This window comes from Numida meleagris, chromosome 6, assembly GCF_002078875.1.
Source record: "Numida meleagris isolate 19003 breed g44 Domestic line chromosome 6, NumMel1.0, whole genome shotgun sequence".
NCBI classification, from domain to species: domain Eukaryota; kingdom Metazoa; phylum Chordata; class Aves; order Galliformes; family Numididae; genus Numida; species Numida meleagris.
The window spans coordinates 23,047,558-23,067,205 of record NC_034414.1 but is presented as its reverse complement, the minus strand read 5'-3'; the positions used below and the strand labels follow the sequence as shown (position 1 = coordinate 23,067,205).

The following is a 19,648-nucleotide window of genomic DNA, read 5'->3' as shown; positions in this document are numbered from 1 at the left end:
GCAGTATACACGAACTTGAACACAAAGTTTCATCTGCACATGAGGAGGAACTTCTTTAAGAGTGACAGAGCACTGGAACTGGCTGCCCAAAGAGGTTGTGGGAGGCTCCTTCTCTGAAGATATTCAAAACCTGCTTGGATGCTTTCCTGTGTAAATTCTAGGGAACCTGCTTTAGCTGGAGAGCAGGACTGCATGATCTTGAGGTCCTTTCCCACCCCTGTGATTCATGATTTTAGTTGATTTTTACTTTTGTTGTATGCCAGTAATCTGAATGTAAAAATACAACAAACTCTGCTTTTGGAGCCACAAGATTGTGGAGTTATAGATAATTCTGTGAAAATATGATTTGTGTTCAATATCACATCATAGTTATTCGGTGCAGTTCTAATCCTGTAATGTCAGGAAGGATGTAATAGAACTAGAAAAACTGAAGAGGATGATCAAATATATGAAATGGACAGTTCTGAGAACTAAGGCTAAATAGATGAAGATTTCAGTCTAAGAGAACTGAGAAGGACGTGTGATGTACAAAGGTCTACAAAATCTTACCATGGAGAAAGCAAGTAGGGAACAAGTCTACTCTCTTTTTAAGAAGACATGTTTGAATTATAAGACTTGTTGAGTTTAACAAAGCTTAAATATTTGAGATGGTCAATCATGATAGTGTGGAATTCACTTAAGTTTCATAAATCTTCTTGTAAAGATTTATAGTGCTAGCCTTTCTCTGGTGTATCACAGATACTAGAAATAACTTTAAAATAACTTCGTTTAAAGGTTTATGATTCTTGTTTGGTGTATCTCAGATAAAATAATTTTTAAATGAGTTCAGGAGAGCTATTTTTAGTAAGAGAAAGCAACAACCTAAGTCAGTTATTCAAAAGAAGCTATTCAAGGTTATTCCTTCAAACAGGCAAATCAATTAATGTTAATTAAATGCAAGACTAAACACTACGATTTCTGTGAGTACTAATGCAGTTTTGAGGGCTGCAATGTAATACATAATCTCCCAGCTGCAGTGAAGAAGATGTCAGCCATACTTTCGTAACTCTGCTAATGGTCTGTAGTACCTTATTACAAAGGTTGTTAAGTACTGTGAAAAAAATAAGGTGGTAGATTTCTTGCAGAGGAAACCTGGATCTACCACTTTACTTGTAACCCAGACATACAAAGCCAACTGCATCCTAAAGAACTGTACAACTTCTTTGGGGAAGAAGGAGTTAGAATCTCCCAACGCTTACAAGGTGCAAGACAGTGGCATATTGCCTTTATTTGAGTGAGAGTTCAACTGTATCCTTTTAGTGGACCACCCAAGATGTTTTTCCCTTAAAACAAAAAAAATGAAGTGCAAAAGTTAAGATTGAGGTGTTTGTTTTTCAGATCTGAATAGTTTTCCCTTCCTTCACACGACTGAATTCCCAAGTTTTTTTAATTAAAATATTTTATGTCTTGGATTATTCAGATTATCTTTAAGGTCGCTGTTCTCCAAAAGGTGTTTTTTGAATGTGGGAAAGGCCTGATTTGTTGTAAAGCTTGAATTACAGAAAATTTCATTTAAAGTTGGTTCGGTGTAAGAAAGTTTCTATTCAAGTTCCAAATATCAGTGTTCTCACAGTTTAACTGAAAACTAAATTTACATAATAGAGATTTTATAGGAAAAAAAAAAAACTTTTTGGAATGCAGAAGTATATCCAGAGAATGCAAGGGTGAATATATACAAAAATCTGTGTTTTACAGAAAGGGAAATGTACATAAATGTTGTTGCCATCTCATTCAAATACCCAAAAATATTTAACAGTTGATATATTTAAATATACTTAGCATTCACAGCCCATGTCCATTTGGAAATATTGTATATTTTTTATTGATAGCGTGTACTGTCTTTTATCAATCTATTCAACTATGTGTTTTATGTTCTGTATATGGTATGTAGTAAATTAGTCTGGGAAGCAGTCCATTAATAAATGTTTTATTCTATAGCCAGGTGAAAATTTGAGAATTTTCTTTTCTTTTTATAAAGCAAGGCATAGACATTGAAAGAGAACTGACAAACTTGGAAAAATACCAAAGGAAAATTTAAAAAGAGCATTCCAAGATTGAGAATTATGTTGGTTATATGTGGTGTGTACAAATATTAGAGAATCATGTTGGTTATATGTAAACTCTGAGTACGAGTATTAGCTTCTTCCAACAGATTTACAAGTGAGAAACTGAAGATACTCTATTTTACACTAGGTTAGTGAAGTATGCTCAATAACAGTTCATGTTCACTGTGAAGAACTCACATAAAGTTTTCATGGAGCTGAAGCTTGCTCATTCATTTTAATGAGATGTATTATAGCAGGATGACTAGTGTGATTTATGACATTTGTCAGTTTTTCACAAAAAAGTATGTATGTCTTTGTGTACATCTGCTCTTCAACTTTACTTTTTCATCCATATTTACAGAACCCGAAGGACTGCAGCAAAGCTAAGAAGCTTGTCTGTAATATTAACAAAGGCTGTGGTTACGGTTGTCAGCTTCATCATGTAGTCTACTGCTTCATGATTGCTTATGGCACTCAGCGAACGCTCATTTTAGAGTCTCAGAATTGGCGCTATGCTACTGGTGGCTGGGAGACTGTATTTAGACCTGTAAGTGAGACATGTACTGACAGATCTGGTACAACAACTGGACACTGGTCAGGTAACACTTAACTCAATTTCAATGTATTTATTACAACTTCTATTGTGTAGGACTATTCTGATAACTCTTCCTTTAATGTTATGTGAACCATAGTAACTATGACTGCAATTGTATGCATAAACATTGTTTAAATTTTATTTATACATTCTACTGAAAAAATATCTTCCTTATTAAGAGGGCTCTACTGCTTTGGCAGAGATTTTTTTCTTAATACAAATTTCAGATTTTAAATATAGTCCTTCATCAGTGTGCCACTGTGTTATGGGCCAGATATGAATCCAATTTTTGTGGGAACTGAATTGTAAGTAGAAGCTGTTGCTGATAAACTTTAAAATAATAACACCTATCTATCTGAAGTAAAAAAAAAAAAAAAAAGAAAGCAGTATAAATATGAAGAAAATGGTATCCAGTGGGAATTCACATGCACATACACAAAAACATATTGAAATATCTTTTAATATAAGCTAAACTGACTCAAATTTCAAGTTGTAAAAGTAATGGCAAAGTTAAAGGCCTTGCTATTTGTAGCTCAATACGCTGATCTGTTCTTATTCTAGGCGGAACCATTTTGCTAGAAAAAAGAACAACAAATATTCAGATGGGCATTCATGTTTGGAGGATTAGATAGCTTTATCTCAAAGAAAACAGAGCATTCATTTTAATGAAATTCTTCCGGTCAACATCTTAAGACTAAAAAACCATCAGCATAGTTTTACAGTTTTTCTTGCATATTTAAAACCTGTTTGGGGCATTTGTCAAAATTGAGTAACTGTAGTGTAAGTGTAGATGACTGGCAATATGCTAACATTTTCCTCTGAATTTATGCTGAACACTAGAAAGAATTTCTTTTATTAATTTTCAGCACAGATATCTTTTATGTGAACAATTGTGAGCTTTTAAAACCAGATTTTATAGACTTCCCCTCCAAATGGTGTTAAAATAGTAATTTATCATGATTAGAGTAAGCGCAGGCAAACACAGTTGATTATAAGAGTACAACTGACCGTATTAAAAATAGGTAAATTAAGTGATATCTGTCTTCATCTTGGAAAAAAATTGAAAATGGGTTAGAGCAGTAGAATGTCATATGTCATATTAATAACAACTATAGGCCACATAGTAATTATGAGATGAGTAGATATTCAAACAGTAGGTAGAGAATGGATTAAGCTATGGACAAAAGCAATTAAGAGTGTGAAAAAGTAATGGAAATACTGTGCCACATTTCAGGCTATAGCCATTTTATTTATCAGCCCTGATTTAGCACATGGCATGATACTCTTGCTCCAGAAAGGAATTTTGGCTCAGTAACTCTGCTTAAGGATGGATGACTGATACTGTTGATTGTTAATATTAGGTCTATAGATTCAGTAAGGGAATGTCAGAACATTGTTCTTTACTCTCTTTCCAGTATATCATGAAGGAAGTGGTTGGCAGCAGTAGAAGTCCCAGATGTCACTGGGACATCTGAAAAATGTTGAAATTTTCAACAGAGAATTGTATAGACTACATCTATCAGTAAGAGACTGTGGCACTAATGAGATGTTTTCATAGCATGCGGTTTTCTCTCTATAACTACAGGTGATACAGGATGACATCCTCAGACCAGTACTACTCCAATGACATAATGGCAATATAAAGTTTATCTCTTTGGACTAAGAATGAGAGCTTTTTAGATCCATAGTTAGCAGAAATTATTCTTTCCTCTGTGTTCGTTCTTCTTTTTTTGTTGACAGACACCTCATCTCAGATTTTGCATGATGCTTTAGGCTATGTATCAGAAAGAATGTTCAAACATACAAGTCTGATGCATTTATTCTAGAGTCACAAGAAATATTCCCCTCCTTTCATTTCTGACATGCAAGCGGTTACACTGTGTTTCCGGAGAGCTCTGAACTAGTCACTGGGATTGGGCGTTGACATCAATGCTGGAAAGAGGAGAAAAATGCTCATTCTTTCACTGTGTGTGTCTTTCTATCTTGTGAATGTTTGTGTTCCAGCATTTCATAATTTTAAATATTATCATAAAGTATCTGTACGATAAAATTTGATAACTATTTGTTGGGTTAACAATGTAATTCCTAAGTTACGTAGGAATCCTTGGACATGAGTTTTTAACTATTTCTATGAATTTTGATGGTTATGGCCAGTCCTGTAGCTGCTTCCAAACGGGGAAAAAAAATGTCGGTTTCAGTAGTCATTCCATGATTGTGCCACTCTGGTGTGCGTGTGAGCATACCATTTTATTATTTGAAAAGTATCCTCAAGGCTATTGTAGGCAGAACTGATAAATTACAAGTGTTTTTGGTTACACTGAGAAAATGTGGATGTGTCCGTATCTTCAATAGTTGTACTCCTTGGAGTATTGCCTTATAGTTATTTCACTTCTTCTGAAAATTCCTGAGAGGTGCATTGTATGCTAGATTTCTTTTGTTGTGGAGAGAGGTGAGTTATTTTATTTATTTATTTTCAGAGATCCAGTAACATTGCTTACTCATATTGGATTCAATAGAACTTGAAGACATCTGGGTGATTAGCAGTTTAGTGAGGGGGGAAAGAAAAAAGGCAGGTATGCATATACAATTTAGTAAGCTAGTTGTTTGTCTTCTGTGGGCTGTAAAATACATTTGCAAGTCCTTATTTTAGACACCTCACACAGAACAATGTTGATTGAAAGGAAAACTTTTTCATCATGAATACAGTCAAAGAAATGGCCTAGAGAAAATGTGCAGTTTCTATTTTGAAGGCACTCAAAACTTGGCTGAACAAAGCCCACAGCAATCTGTTCTGATCTCAAGGTTGACCCTACTTTGAGCAGAAATTTGGAGTAGATGACCTCCTGGCAGGATGATCTGGCCAAACTTAATGAGTTTGAATGTGTGAAGTACTAAGATCTGTAGTAACCCGATCATTTATCCTGATGAACTTGACCATGTCAAGAATCAGCAATTTAGAAAACAAGCAAGTAAGGGTTAAGCTTCCTCAAAGAGAAATTCCTACTAAGTGTCAGTTCCTCTTTGTTCAGAGATACTTAATTGCAAGTAAACTTGAAAGAAAACCTCAAAAAGATAGAACATCTGTATTTTTGTCTCCCCGTGTTTATGTAGATTTTGCTCTCATTTTTATTTGATCATCATCTCAGTGAGTCTGATATTCTGAAATTAAACAGTTTGTCTGCAAAAATGCGCCTTTAACATTTTTCAAATGGATTCTGAAATCTGGATGAGATTTCCTAAATTTTAAAAATACATAAAAATGCATTGAAATATAAAAATCTTGGTCTCTAACAAATATGCTCCTCCTACATACTATACATACTATACTATATATATAGGGTCTTAGTAAAAGTTATTTTAAAATTATATATCAATATTATTCATGTTAAAGCTTATGTCAGGATATTAGTGTAAATTATAGAAATAAGCCAAAAAGTTAGAGAATCACATAATTTAAAAGAATTGCTTTCATGTAATTTGCAGGGAGTGCATTGAATAATAATTTAGTAGTATACTGTGTTTTCTTCCTATAATGACAAACTTTGTCTAAATCTATGTATTTACTTATTAATTTTTTTCTTGACGCTAATTTTAATTGTATTAGCAGTATAAAGTTTTGAGCTTTCAATCCTGAGATTAAAAAATTTGGTCATCTCTTCTACAAAGAATTGAGCTGAGAATGTATTTTTTAATATTAATGGTTGATTTCACTCCTAATTATGCATGAGTGCTGTACTTGTCTATTTCAGAAAAATTAGCATATTTTTGAAATTTAGGAAGTAAAATGCATTTTCATAAGCAAGCTGACCTTAGTCTGATAGCAAAACATAAGCAAGTTTTAGTCTAATTTTTGTGGGGCGCATCTAATTCTTATTTTCTCTGACATGAATTGTTCTTTGCATTTGACATGATGATCCTGCAAGTCCAGTTCAGGTTTTCTAGTTCATGTATGTTAAAAGATTAGGATTCCTACTGCTGTTGTTTTTTTCCCCCAAATACAATAGTTGTTTTACAGTGTGACAATTTTTTTACTCATTTCTTTCAAACATTTGTATCAAGTCTTTCAAGAGAAGAAAAATAGTCTTAGTAAATTGGTTGTATGCATGTTTTTTTATTGTAAAAAATTATACATTTCTTGCAATTGTAATTTACTTTCAGTTCATTTTTCTTTGATATCTATGGCCAAATTATTCATGAATAATTTAGGTAGTAACTGTAGAATGTATAATTTCCTAATAATAAGAGCCAAAATAAGGCAATATTACATATTTGTCATCCATATTTTTATTCTCTCCAAAATGAAAATCATAAAAGGTTGAGGTTTGCAAGGACCTCTGGATCTACATGGTCCAAATTCCCTGCTCAAGCAAGGGCATTCAGGGTAGGCTGCCCAATACTCTGTTCAGGCAGCTTTTGAGTAGACTTGAGTAGACTCAACAACCTCCCTGGGCAACCTGTGCTAGTGAGTGCACCATCACCCACAGAGTAAATTGGTTTGTGGTGTTCAGAAAAAAAACCTCCTGTGTTTCAGTTTGTGGCTGTTGTCTCTTGTCCTGTCACTGGGCACCACTGAAAAGAGCTTGGCTCCATCTTTGTAGTCTGTCTTCAAGTATTTATATACATGAATGAGGTTTTTTAAGTCTTCTCTAAGCTGAACAATCCCAGCTCCTTCAGCCTTTCCTCACAGGACAGATGCTCCAGTCCCTTGTCGTCTTCGTGGACCTTTTATTAGATACTCTCCAGTGTGTCCATGTCTCTTTTGTAAGACTAAAGACTAAAAATATCTTGAAAGGATATTTTGAGTAAGAATATTTTGAATTGCCAAGTCATAGTGTTACATTATCATTGCAACATGCTGGAAAAAAGGGTAGTCCTCTTTTTCTCATTTTTACTTGATGATTTGTGACATCCTGGTTGCATTCTCCAATAATACATTGAAGAAGGTGTTTTTTAATAATAAAAATAAAGGAACAATGAATGGAGGAAGAAAAACAGACTAAATCAGATTAAGGACAGATCAGTATAGAGCTGGAAGTTATTTCTGTGTTACATGATGGACAGTGCAATTTATGTGTTTAAATAATGGTATGTGCTCCCATAAGACCTCCAAACCATTAAGATGAAACAGGAATTGAAACAGGAAACCTGAAACTAAGTTTCCTGCAGCTTTATTTGAATATTGTCTTTACTGCCTCTAGTTATGGTTTGATGGATGAATGGTTTTAAGGGAGGGCTGCCCAGAGGGGAAGAATGGCAGAGCTGTTCCTTTGGTGTTAGTGTCAGCTTTCAAGTATTCTTTGAACTGTAACTTTTAAAATATAAATTAACTAATAATTGTATATGTATAATTTAAGACAGAGGATAAAGATTAGTTATTTAGACACTTACATTTAAGGGTAATCTAGTCTTGAGTGAAAGTCCCATCTAAAACATCTGTATGTTCTGCCTTAGTTGGTATTTAAGAGTAAATCGCATATGTCTGTACTGCTTGGTTGTTTTCCTTGATCTATTTAGTTTACTGCTTATGTTCATAGCTTAAGTTCTTCAAGACAAGAATTGTCTCTTTCAGTAGCATAGCAAATTCAGTGGTTCCAAGTGACGTTAGAGAAGTTGGGATTTACTGTAATAAAATGTATTCCAGAAGTTGAAGGTAAATGAAAATTAGATACATAAAAAGAGTAGGACTATGTACTTTCTTTTAAACAGTTTCTTGGGCCTTAAACAATTTCTCTACTTTTGTCTTAAGCAATTGAATTTAAGCATTTTAGATAGCAAGTTGTATTCAAGTAAACCTCTCTCCACAGTAATGCTGTGGTCATACTAAAAAGAAAAAAAAGATATGAATTTGAGAACAGAAACACTCCTTAGCTTTTATTGATTGCCAGTGCTAAGAATTCAACATTGTTCTAGTGGAATAGATGGTTACAGTGTATAAATAAATTTAGCCTGAAATTGTGATTTTTTTTTTAATGCTGTTTTGGAAAAGGTAGAGAAAGGCCTTTGTGATCTTTTTGAAATTGAAGCTTTTGTTTAACTGATATGTTTGAGATGTTACAAAGAAATGGTAAAGCTTATTAGTTAGTAAACTATCTGACTTAATGTGGTATGTGTTTTAATACAGGTGAGGCAAATGATAAGGATGTACAGGTGGTGGAACTTCCCATTGTTGACAGCTTACATCCACGGCCACCTTATTTACCATTGGCTGTCCCTGAAGACCTGGCTGATAGGCTAATTCGTGTACATGGGGATCCTGCAGTATGGTGGGTCTCACAGTTTGTCAAATACTTGATTCGTCCACAGCCTTGGCTGGAAAAAGAAATAGAGGAAGCCACAAGGAAACTTGGTTTCAAACATCCAGTGATTGGGTGGGTATTTAGTTGTCTTTATTTGTCTGTGCTTCAATATGTGTATACAATGATTCCTGTTTATAATGTTTTTTATAATGGTGTGCCAAGAGCCTGAAGTGGAGGGAGTAGGGGGTACTTTCTAGACGAAGTTGTTATTCTTAAGCTGTGTATAATACAAATTGATCACAAGTATTCATTTGAAGCATACTTCTTGTCCTGTAGTTGGAAAGAGATGTAGGCTCAATAGAAGAATTAAATGTCCTTTGATATCTAGAAATGTAATATTGAATTTCCTTCATGTAATTGCATTACAGTTTGTATTCCAGACACTTTTCTATCTGTGTCTTCTTTTAAAGCGATCATAGCCTTTATCATTGAGGAAGAAAGTGTACGTTTCACACACCACAATTTACTGCTAATTTTCTTGTTAGCTGCACTTGAACATAGTATGTGCCTTTCCTGCTGATATTTTCATTATTGTTGTTAGCTGCAACTATGGATTGGAAAGGACTGTACGGGGAGCTGCAGGGAGCAGGGAAGCGCCTACGCGCAATAAAGAACAGCTTGTGAAAGAAAGGCTTTTACTGTCTTGTGATGTGACAATTTTTGCTGGTGCTTCCTTTAACTATATTTTTCTTTCAATCCCTAATCTTTCTTTTTCTAGTATATAGTAGTTCTGTCCAAATGTTAGTTCTTGAACTGGCTTTTGTCTATTGACCTGGTAGGTCACTTTATATTGGCAGATCTCAAGACTTAGAGCTCCAAAATTAATGCCTCCTATTTATTTTCATGGAAACTACAACAGATAAAAGGACACGATAATACTATTTGATAGAGCAAGTTCTCTGCTACAAAACACTATTTTTCAACATATTCACCACTATTAGCTATGTCTTTTCACCAGTGATGAGCAAGAACCTGCGTGCTACTTCCATAAAAATCTGAACCAGTGGAGGTGACCCACTGTCACTGTTGCCACTGCTGAAATGTACCACTCACTACCTCACTGTGTTTGCATCCACCGTTTGGTCTCTGTAAACATTCAGCAAGCGTTGATGAGTGTCAGTGGGTGCAATATTTTCTGCATGGAGGAATTCAGTAACAGAGATTTGCTTCGTACGTACTTCCATGTCAGAAGTACAGTTTGTCGGACTGCCACTCTGCTGCCATCTGTTGCAAAGCAACAGCATGTAATGAAATGTTGGTGGGAAGGTCCGGCCTCTGCTGCCATACCACCACCTGCCTATGACATTGTGGGCCAACGTATTAAATTAGGAGGCATTACTTTCAAGCAGCCCTCCTATATTACACTCAAGTGGAGGCTGACGGTAAACTTCATGTTGTTAAAAAGTTTGATATATGTTTCAGATTTTGCAGTTAATAATTTCTCAAGTCAGCATGTCTTAATGGACATCAGTGACTTCTAATCATTCCTTGTTTTATGTAGGAGTTCAATTCTCAGCACAGGTATGAAATTTAAAGTTTCACTTGCTTAAGTATGTATTGTATTTATGAGTTCCAAATTTTTGTCCTTTTCCAGTGTTCATGTTCGAAGGACAGACAAAGTAGGAACAGAGGCAGCATTTCATCCCATCGAGGAATATATGGTGCATGTTGAAGAGCGGTTTGAACTTCTTGCTCGTAGAATGCATGTTGATAAGAAGAGAGTGTATTTGGCTACAGATGACCCTTCATTACTGCAAGAGGCCAAATCCAAGTAAGACAAACTATACTAGTTTGTTCCTTCTAATTACTGTTTACAATTTCTGGCTATTGTGGGCACAGGTCTCGGTATCATTGTTTTGTGATCTTTACACAGTTAAGAATTTCAGCTTCCAATGCTTTTGATTTTTCTTTTAGAAATTCTTTTTTATGGATGTTCTTTTTTTTCCCAAGTATGCATACATTTAAAACTTAATTCTAGAAGAGTTTACAATATCTCTGACCTTAGAAAAACAACCCAATGCTCTAAAAGGGATGAGAAAATATGAGTAATATAAACACACAAAACTTCTATACAACATGTATGTTAAAATAAACTATTTAGAAATTAAGTTACCAACTAGTTAATGTGCTAAAAAGTTTCTCCTGTCCAAACAATACCTTTTTGTGAATAGTTGGTCCATGACTTGAAAGTGACCCTGAAAGATCACTGACTCCAACTTAGGATATTCCTTGATTCTATGATTCTAGTTGCCAGAGAAATTTTTAAAAGTTAGTTGAAAAACTTCTGATGACTTTTTTCAAAAATTATATACATTCACTACTTAAAAGACTTGTTTTTTTCACACTACCCATAAATAAATGTAAACTTTGTCCTTTGTGTATGTGGGATTCTTGGTCTCTTTATTGCTCTTTGTCTTGAAGCTCTCTAGAACATGGCTGAAACAAACTTTTCCTAGTTGTATGAAATCCCTAGCTATTATAGCAAATGGAACTGTTCAAACCTGTTAGTGCACACTATGCATTCATTTACTTCTAATGTGGCCTGTGCTTTCCTGAGCGAACTTGTGAAGTTGCATAGTTTGCTACATTTTGCTGAGTTGGTAAAACCTTCTGTTTATGCATCTGCTTTCCTGTATTAAGGACAAATAATGTTCCTTGAGGTCTTCATGGCATATAAACAATCTCACAAATGCTTATTGCCCTGACTGTGGAAACTAGGATAACTGCTCCAGATGCATTGAATTTAAATATATTTGCTTCAGAGTAGTAGTACAAGTTAGCATAATGTCATTTTGAGTGCTATTTGTATGTATACTAAATAGCTCTGATTTCTACTTCCAAAACTTTGTCTTTTGAGCAAAAATGTGATTTTTTTTTTTTTATTAAGCAAGGAATTTCTGGGATTTGTACTTCTGAAAACCAGGTACCCAGAAATATCAACAGTCCACAGAACTGGAGCATTAACTCTTTAACTACCAGTGCACTACATGATGTTATGATGGGGAATACCGATAGCAATAATCATAAAACCATGACACTTAGTAAAACAATTCTATCAAACATTACAGATTTTATGATAGTTCAAGGTGCATTACATGTTGCTTGCACCCAACAGCTGTTGGCAATAGAGTAAAGGTGTTTGAGACTTCCTGTGATAAAGGCAGGATCCAGTTTGATATTTCATCATTTAAGGATATCTGAACTCAGGTTAACAACAAGTTTTGGGAATAATGAACCTTTTTTTTCCTATTCCTGAGAAGAGAACAAATTACTTTACACTTGACACACAAAAGCCATCCAAATAAAGTTCCAGTCGTGTTGCTTTCATGGAAGCAGCTGTCCTTCAGTAACTTACGTTGAATTTATTATTGGGTGCAGAAATATTTCAAAGTACTAGAAATTCTGTCTTTACATGAGAGTGATTGGCCATGAAACATTATTGGAATTTAAGTGATGAAAATTCTGCTGAAGTACACACAAGTATGTTCTTTACGTCAAGAGAAGTATTTGAAATTATTGATAGCCATGAAAACAATACTGTTCTGGCTTGCAGTCAGATATCTGCACAATACAAGTATGGTAACAAAGGCAGTAGAGTCAGTAGTCTCAGTTTGTAGCAGTTATGAGGTTTTTTGCCTTTTTTTGGGTCTTATTTAAAAAAATGTTTTCAGATTTAGGATGATGTAGAACAAGATGATTAGAGATGAGCTGTAATGCTGATGGAATTAAAGCACTTGAAAATTTCTGGTAAGCAGAGGTTATGGTATTTGTCATACATAAGTGATAGGGTTGCTGTAAAATGTTTGTTCTTTAGCTGATCTAATGGCATTCAATTACAAACTCTTGGGTTTTCTAGTATATGCATTCCTAGTCTGTTTTATTTTTGACAGCATCTTCTTTAAGCTGTTCAGTGTTCAAAATACAGCAGCTGAACATGCACATGAAGTATTAAGGAACCATATTCAGTACCTTTCTGGTTTACATATGAATCTGTTTGAGGGATGTTACAAAATACTGTGTATAGATGATTCTGTCAGTAAAAGTCTGACATCTTATTACTCATTATTCATTTACCTCTGCATTCATGAATCCTCATAATAGGAATTGCCAGAGTTCTGTTTAAAATCCACAAAAGCTTACAATGTACATATTACAATAATTGTCATATACAGATGAGGAAGCAAGACTTTAACTGTGGAGCTTGAGAAATTTCGTTTTCTTTGTTCTTTGTAGTCATTGTGGTAAGAATAACTTTAAATTGAGTATCAAGCACTATATAGAGTGAGTGGAAAGGAGAATTAAACCTCATCTGATGGAGGCAGACAGTAGGCCACATGCGGCTAAACTTATGAGGATTTAAGCTTGGCCTGCTACTCTGTTTTTGTTTATGCTGTTCTTTCAGCCTGGTTGGAAACAGGATACAGGACTAGAAGACTCATTGCTCTCACTGTGTATGTCTGCTATTACACTCGCATTTTAGGATGTTTAAAGGAATCCTCCTTTTCCAAGCATGAATATAACATTAGGATGAGGGGAGGATGGAACTGGACAGGGGTACAAAAATATTTCTTTAGAAACTTAAATATGTGTGTAGATTAGTACTAGGCTGGGATCACTGTGTTCAAGAAATGGGTTGGAAACTGGTGATTCGGTAATTTAGAATCAACTTTACAAAACGGAAATGGAGTCAAGATTTCAAAGCAACTTGAATACCATTTCCTGAATGAAAGAAGGAAGGAGAATTGTCTAACTGTACATGTAAGATGATGTGTAAGTAATTTCGGGGTGCAGTGAATCTTAAATTTGAAATAAATTAAAGAAACAGGTGCTATTTATAAAATTTTTTCAGTACCTTGAGCTTTGTGGTAACATGAATCATAATTCTCAAGTCTTCCTATGGAAATTTAAGATGTTTTGAAGTCACTGATGTCTCTGATGATAAAGCTACCCACTGTGAAGCCTTTTTACCTTCAGATTGCCTATTCTGGGGAGACTGTGGTATGGGAGGGATTTTTTTGTGCTGCTGTTAGAAGCACAAAACAATGAATGAGTTGTTTTTAAAGCAATATCCAAAACAACACTTTTTTTTTTTTTTACTAAGTTACTGGACTGACAGTTTGCTAGTAAGATTCTTCAGGAAAAGGTTTCAGAAAGAAATTTACCATAGATGCATTGGTTTGCTGTTAGAGCAGGTAATTCTCTTGGGAAGACAAAGTTCTGTTAAAGTTACTTATTTTTGAAGTTCAAATATTCCTCAAATTATTTAAGCCCTGATAAGAAAGTTTTGATAAATATTTTTGATTGGCTCCTGTTATTGATATCCTGATTTGTTAGTTACAGCTAGTGAACATTAGGTGGTAAAGCCTACTGTTTCACTTTTGGAAACAGTTTTTTCTATAGTTTTAGGGGGGAAAATGGAATAAATTAGGCATATTGGTACAATAGACTGTCATAGTTATGGCTACCATGTGTTGAGAGTACTAACGTTACATTGTTGAATATAAGTGTGTGTTAATTTCAGTAACTGTCCAAGAACTCTAAGTGTAAACCTCCTTATTCTAAGCAATGTTCAGCACCATTTTGTCAGGCTTTGAAAAATCTAGTTACAGGTATAAGTTATGGCTACTCTAGCATTAGAGCCTGCTGTATATTTCGATTTTCTTTATTACACCCTTTAAGAATAATTAATTCTTACAAATGTAATATTAGCTAACTTACTATCTCATGTTATATAGTGCTTTATAGTTGCAATGAGTTTATAACTTTGAAAACTATATCTGTATCTAAGTTGTTTTATAATTAGCCTCATAATAAAAATTTGTGAAATCTGTTTTCCACACAATCTTAATAACTGTGAGGAACAATTTTCTTTTTAATTTAGATTTGTTTATTTAACATGTCCCTTTAGAAGTGACTGCTTTCCTCATACAGTATCATAGTCAGTAGCTAATAAAAAGTATCTTAATGAACAAAAACATAATTTAGTAAGGACCATCCTGTATTCCATTTAGTAGTAGCAAAAGCTTAAATGAGTATATTTCATGTAAAATCAGTGAGATTAACAGAATACAGCATCCGCTTCCTGGTATTTTTACAGTCATATCTTAGACTTTGTTCTTATTTAAGTTCCTTTTGATAAATTGAGGACATATGGTGGCAGCAGTAATATTCTAGAGTGTAAAGGAGAGACTTACATTAACTATCTTATCTTAGAGCACAGATGATGCTTCTTAACAACAGATGCTACTGCTAACAGTGTATTGTATTTTCATAGGTATCCAAATTATGAATTTATCAGTGATAACTCCATATCTTGGTCAGCGGGACTTCATAATCGATACACTGAAAACTCCCTAAGAGGTGTTATTCTGGATATCCACTTTTTGTCCCAGGCAGACTTCCTGGTCTGTACATTTTCATCCCAGGTAAACTGCAATTTAAATATGCTTTAGAATGTGTACTGGTTCTGAATCTTCCTTTTCTTCTTGCTTCAGTTATCTTGGTCTCAGTGTTCTGTCATGAAAATTTCATGGGACTATCATGATTTTCTTTCTATAATATGTGAACATTTAGATGACTGTTAGGACTGGTTGATTACTTCTCCCCTATTGAAGTTATTGCCTTAATTAAGGCATCTCAATTAAGAAAAAAATGTTTTCTAGTTTTACATAAAGTTAATATATAACATGTGTATGTTTGTTTCTACACAGTTCAGTTAGGGCATACAAGTAAGTGAAAATAACTTTGAACATTTAACACTTCTGAACTTTGCATAAAGTTAATTATTGTTTCTATCCAATTCACAGTGCTCTGCTGTAGCTTTGACATGCTGGTTGTTGCTTGAGTTAATAGCAGGTGTGGTGAAGAACAAGGATAGGAGAAATTTAATTTCTTATTAGAGTCTATTACATTTCTAGCAATCTAGGTGTGGGGTAGTAAATATGAATTCTGGCCACTGCAATCTATAGAGACTTCTTGTTGCAGATAATTTCGTACTGTAAATTTTTTGTTTTTGAACTTGAAGCAAGATGGAGTCTGTAGGAAAACTGAATCATATAACTGTCACTGTTGTCTTCTATATTACATGTATTACAGCATACTGTGTATTTTATATATCATGAAAAGCAGTTTTAAAAAGGTGCTTGAAGATTAAAAAAAAACCACAATAACAGAAAATTAGTGTTTTCTCTTGTGCATGGTGATCCACCTAATTCAGGTACAGCAAAATATCATCAAAATCCAACAGTGAACATATTTTACCTACATTTGTCAAATATGCTCTTAGCACTCTGTTTAGGAAAGCATTCAGTTATAGATGGTAATAAATTGTGATCTGATGCAATTGTACTATTATGTGGAAGTGGACACAAAACCTGAAAGTTTAAAAATTACTTCAAAAAGAAATTTTCTCTAACTTCAAATGTAAATTGTTTTCTGCACTGTAATGAAAAATAAATAACAAGTGTAATGTTAATATATGATAAATACTGTGATTTATTGATGTTGACAGCCAAAATTCATAATTGCATTATTATGACAAGAAGACAGCAAAACCAGGAAAAAATGTAGGAAAGCCCTTTATCCCTTAGTCATGCTTGTGGTTGCATTTTTCTCACTATTCATCAAACCCTGTGAAGAAAATGACTTTTTAAAAGCATATTTAGAAGGTTATTAATATTGACTACTTCAGGGCAAGGTAGGAATAAACTCCAAAGTAAAAAAAAAAAAAAAAAAATCCCTGGTAAGAAGAGCCTGTGAGAAACCATCAACTTTTTTTTTTTAAAAAAAAAAAAAGCTCCATTCACCTGAAGTATCTCCACCAGGTGATTATTAGCTAAGACCTAGGACCACGTATTTCAGATGTGATATAAATTTCATATTCTAAAGGAAGAATTATGTGCTCTTTAATAAAAACTTTTCTTAATGAGAAATCTATGACCTGATCTGCTTTTACTATATTTAGATAGCTACGTTCAAAACATAATGGATATAAGCATAGAAGAACCGTGTTTAAATTTAGGTTTTAGAATTGCTTTGACAGAATATATTTTAGGTGAATTGTAACTGTTTCAAAAGAAGAGTATATGTTAAAATACATTAGTATAGTTAAAGTGACAAGGATTGAAGGGGACCTCTGGAGGTCATCTGGTATAAACCCCTCTTTGAGAGTATGTTTGAGTTGCATAGTGTCCTTCAGCTCTATCCTTGTTCTCCATCTCCGTGCATCTAACCGTAGACATTTTTGCTGGATGACAGTTTTCAAGCAGTGTGTAAAATTCTGCTGAAGTCTACGAAGTCTTTTATTGAACTGCAACTTAGAGTAGCTGGAACTGTAATTTAGTCCAACCATTTTCCTCATTTATTCTTTGATTTCTTCTGCTTTAATAATTCAGACTCCTCAATTTTGCTGGACATGTACCAACGCAAATATTTACAGTGTTTTCTTGTATTGTACTTCTCTAAGATCTGTTGTAATTTTTTTCTGCTGTCGAGAAATTTTTCACTTTCCTGGACTTAGAAGATTTTTTTTTAAACATTTGATATACTGTCACCATCCTTTCATCAATGAAATAAACAGTTTGGCAGACACTATGGCTTGAATGTAAGCAAAACCATGCTAATGATGACCATCCTGTATCTAATCTGTGTGAAGAGAAAGTAGGGTTGAGATTTGGTTTCTGGTGTGATTTTTGGACTGTCAATTTTATACTCAATGTGTTCAGTTTTCTTTTCCTTGAGGGGGAAAAAAAATCAAGATGAATTAAGATTGCACATTAAAACAAATAGCTATTTTGTCTCTTCAGTCTTCATTTAGATGAAGTTGTAGCTGTCTGTGTGGCTTATTTTTCCTGATAATCTAATTTCCTTTCAGGGTTTATTAGTCCTATATTTTGCATTGTAACTGTAAGTATATAGTCTGCAAAGCAAGTAAATCTATGAAGAAAAATAGGAGGCTATCTTACTTAGCTTTACATATAATTCTTTATGTGGATTCTTTGCCTGCTGCTGTTGACAGGTTAGTTTTCTAGGTTCGGGGCTATAAAGGAAATAATTACTGAGAGGAAATGTTACATGTTTTGTCAGATTTGAAAGACTTACTAAAATGACTCATACTGAAAAGATTTAAAATCTTTCACACAGTGTGTGTCTTCCTCATTACTGGGTGCCCACAGATGCAGAGAACAAAGTATCAAAAATAACCACAAACTTTAAAATAACCTCTTACTAATATAATGGTAATCAAAATCAGAGAAATCTAAGTAATCTAGTAATCTAGATTACAAGTCAGATCACAGTGTCCGAATCAGACATCTGACAAATGAGACTGAATGTGTACAAGTCTGTGGGGCCCAATATCATGCATCGCATCCCAAGGTCCTGAAGGCCTCTGGCCGATGTAATTGCCAAGCCACTCTCCATCATATCCAGAAAGTTGACCCTGTCATCTGAAGTCCCCAGTGACTGGAAAAAGGGAAATATCACTCCCATTTTTAAGAAAGGGAGAAAGGAACACCCAGGAAGCTACAGATTCGTGAGCCTCCTGTCTGTGCCTGGGAAGATCACAGAGCAAATCCTCCTGGAAGCTATGTTTATGCACATGAGGGATGACGGGGGGTTATCCAAGGCACCCAGCATGGCTTCACCAAGGGTGGATCATGTATTCTATGATGGAGTGATGGGATCAGTAGACAAAGGAAGAGAGACTGATGCAAAACCTTTAGTAAACAGAAGGGAGACCAACTTTTTACACAGTCTGATGGTGATAGGACATGGAGGAATGGTTTTCAACTGAAAGAAGGGAGATTTAGATTAGATGTTAAGGAGGAATTCTTAACTCGGAGAGTGTTGAGGCACAGGCTGCCCAGAGAAACTGTGGATGCCCCATCCCTGGAGGCGTTCAAAGCCAGATTGGATGGGGCCCTAGGCTGCCTGATCTGGTGGATGGCTGCCCTGCCCACAGCATGAGAGTTGGAACTAGATGATCTTTAAGTTCCCTTCCAACCCAAACCATTTGATGATTCTATGACAGAGAGCTTTCTAACCAGTGTTGTTGGAAGGAGCTTTATCATGCTGACAGTCTTGTGTTTCTGGCAACTCTGAGATGCACAGCATGATTCTGACGTTGCAACCTGTATTCAGTCTGAAGAAAATTTCCTTCATAAAATGTTATGAAAGTGAACAATGATACTTCAAAACGTATCTTCCTTCTTACCAACATCATTGTCTTGCTGGAGTTGTTTCATTTAGTTTTCTTCTATGTTGCCAACAGTCATAACTTTACCATTGTTCTAATAGAAATAGCATTTTAAAACCATGGACTTCTGGAACTATTTGAAAATGGGAGTTTCCTTTTTTAAGAAAAAAAACCCTAAATGTAAAACACCATTTCTACAGAGTAGATTTTGAAAATGTAAGTTCTAAAGGTTTATCAAGAAGTAAAATGTACTTTATTTCTAGTCAAAGAGGAAAACAATTTGCTTTTGCATTTGATTAGCTACAAGTTATTCATTTTAAAAGACAGAATTGCTAGTGTTCGTATCGGAGTTCACAGTTTTTACTGAAAAGTAGACCGTTGTAAGAATTTATTTGTGACATCTGATGTACAGAATCCCAGTTCAGAGCTGCATGCTGCTTGTTAGCAAATAGGTAGTGTATTCAAATAGTTTTTAAAA

The 19,648-nt window shown here is 34.6% G+C and overlaps 1 protein-coding gene across 17 annotated transcripts in view; it reads left to right on the top strand.

The window, feature by feature from the left end:
• FUT8 (fucosyltransferase 8) overlaps positions 1-19,648 on the top strand; it is an 81,697-nt gene that overhangs the window by 55,315 nt on the left and 6,734 nt on the right. For all 17 annotated transcript variants that reach the window (XM_021403620.1, XM_021403624.1, XM_021403621.1 and 14 more), the window contains 4 exons: positions 2,446-2,683; positions 8,801-9,047; positions 10,570-10,746; positions 15,250-15,400. In XM_021403620.1, the coding sequence (XP_021259295.1) occupies positions 2,446-2,683; positions 8,801-9,047; positions 10,570-10,746; positions 15,250-15,400 (813 nt within the window). The remainder of the gene's footprint in view (positions 1-2,445; positions 2,684-8,800; positions 9,048-10,569; positions 10,747-15,249; positions 15,401-19,648) is intronic.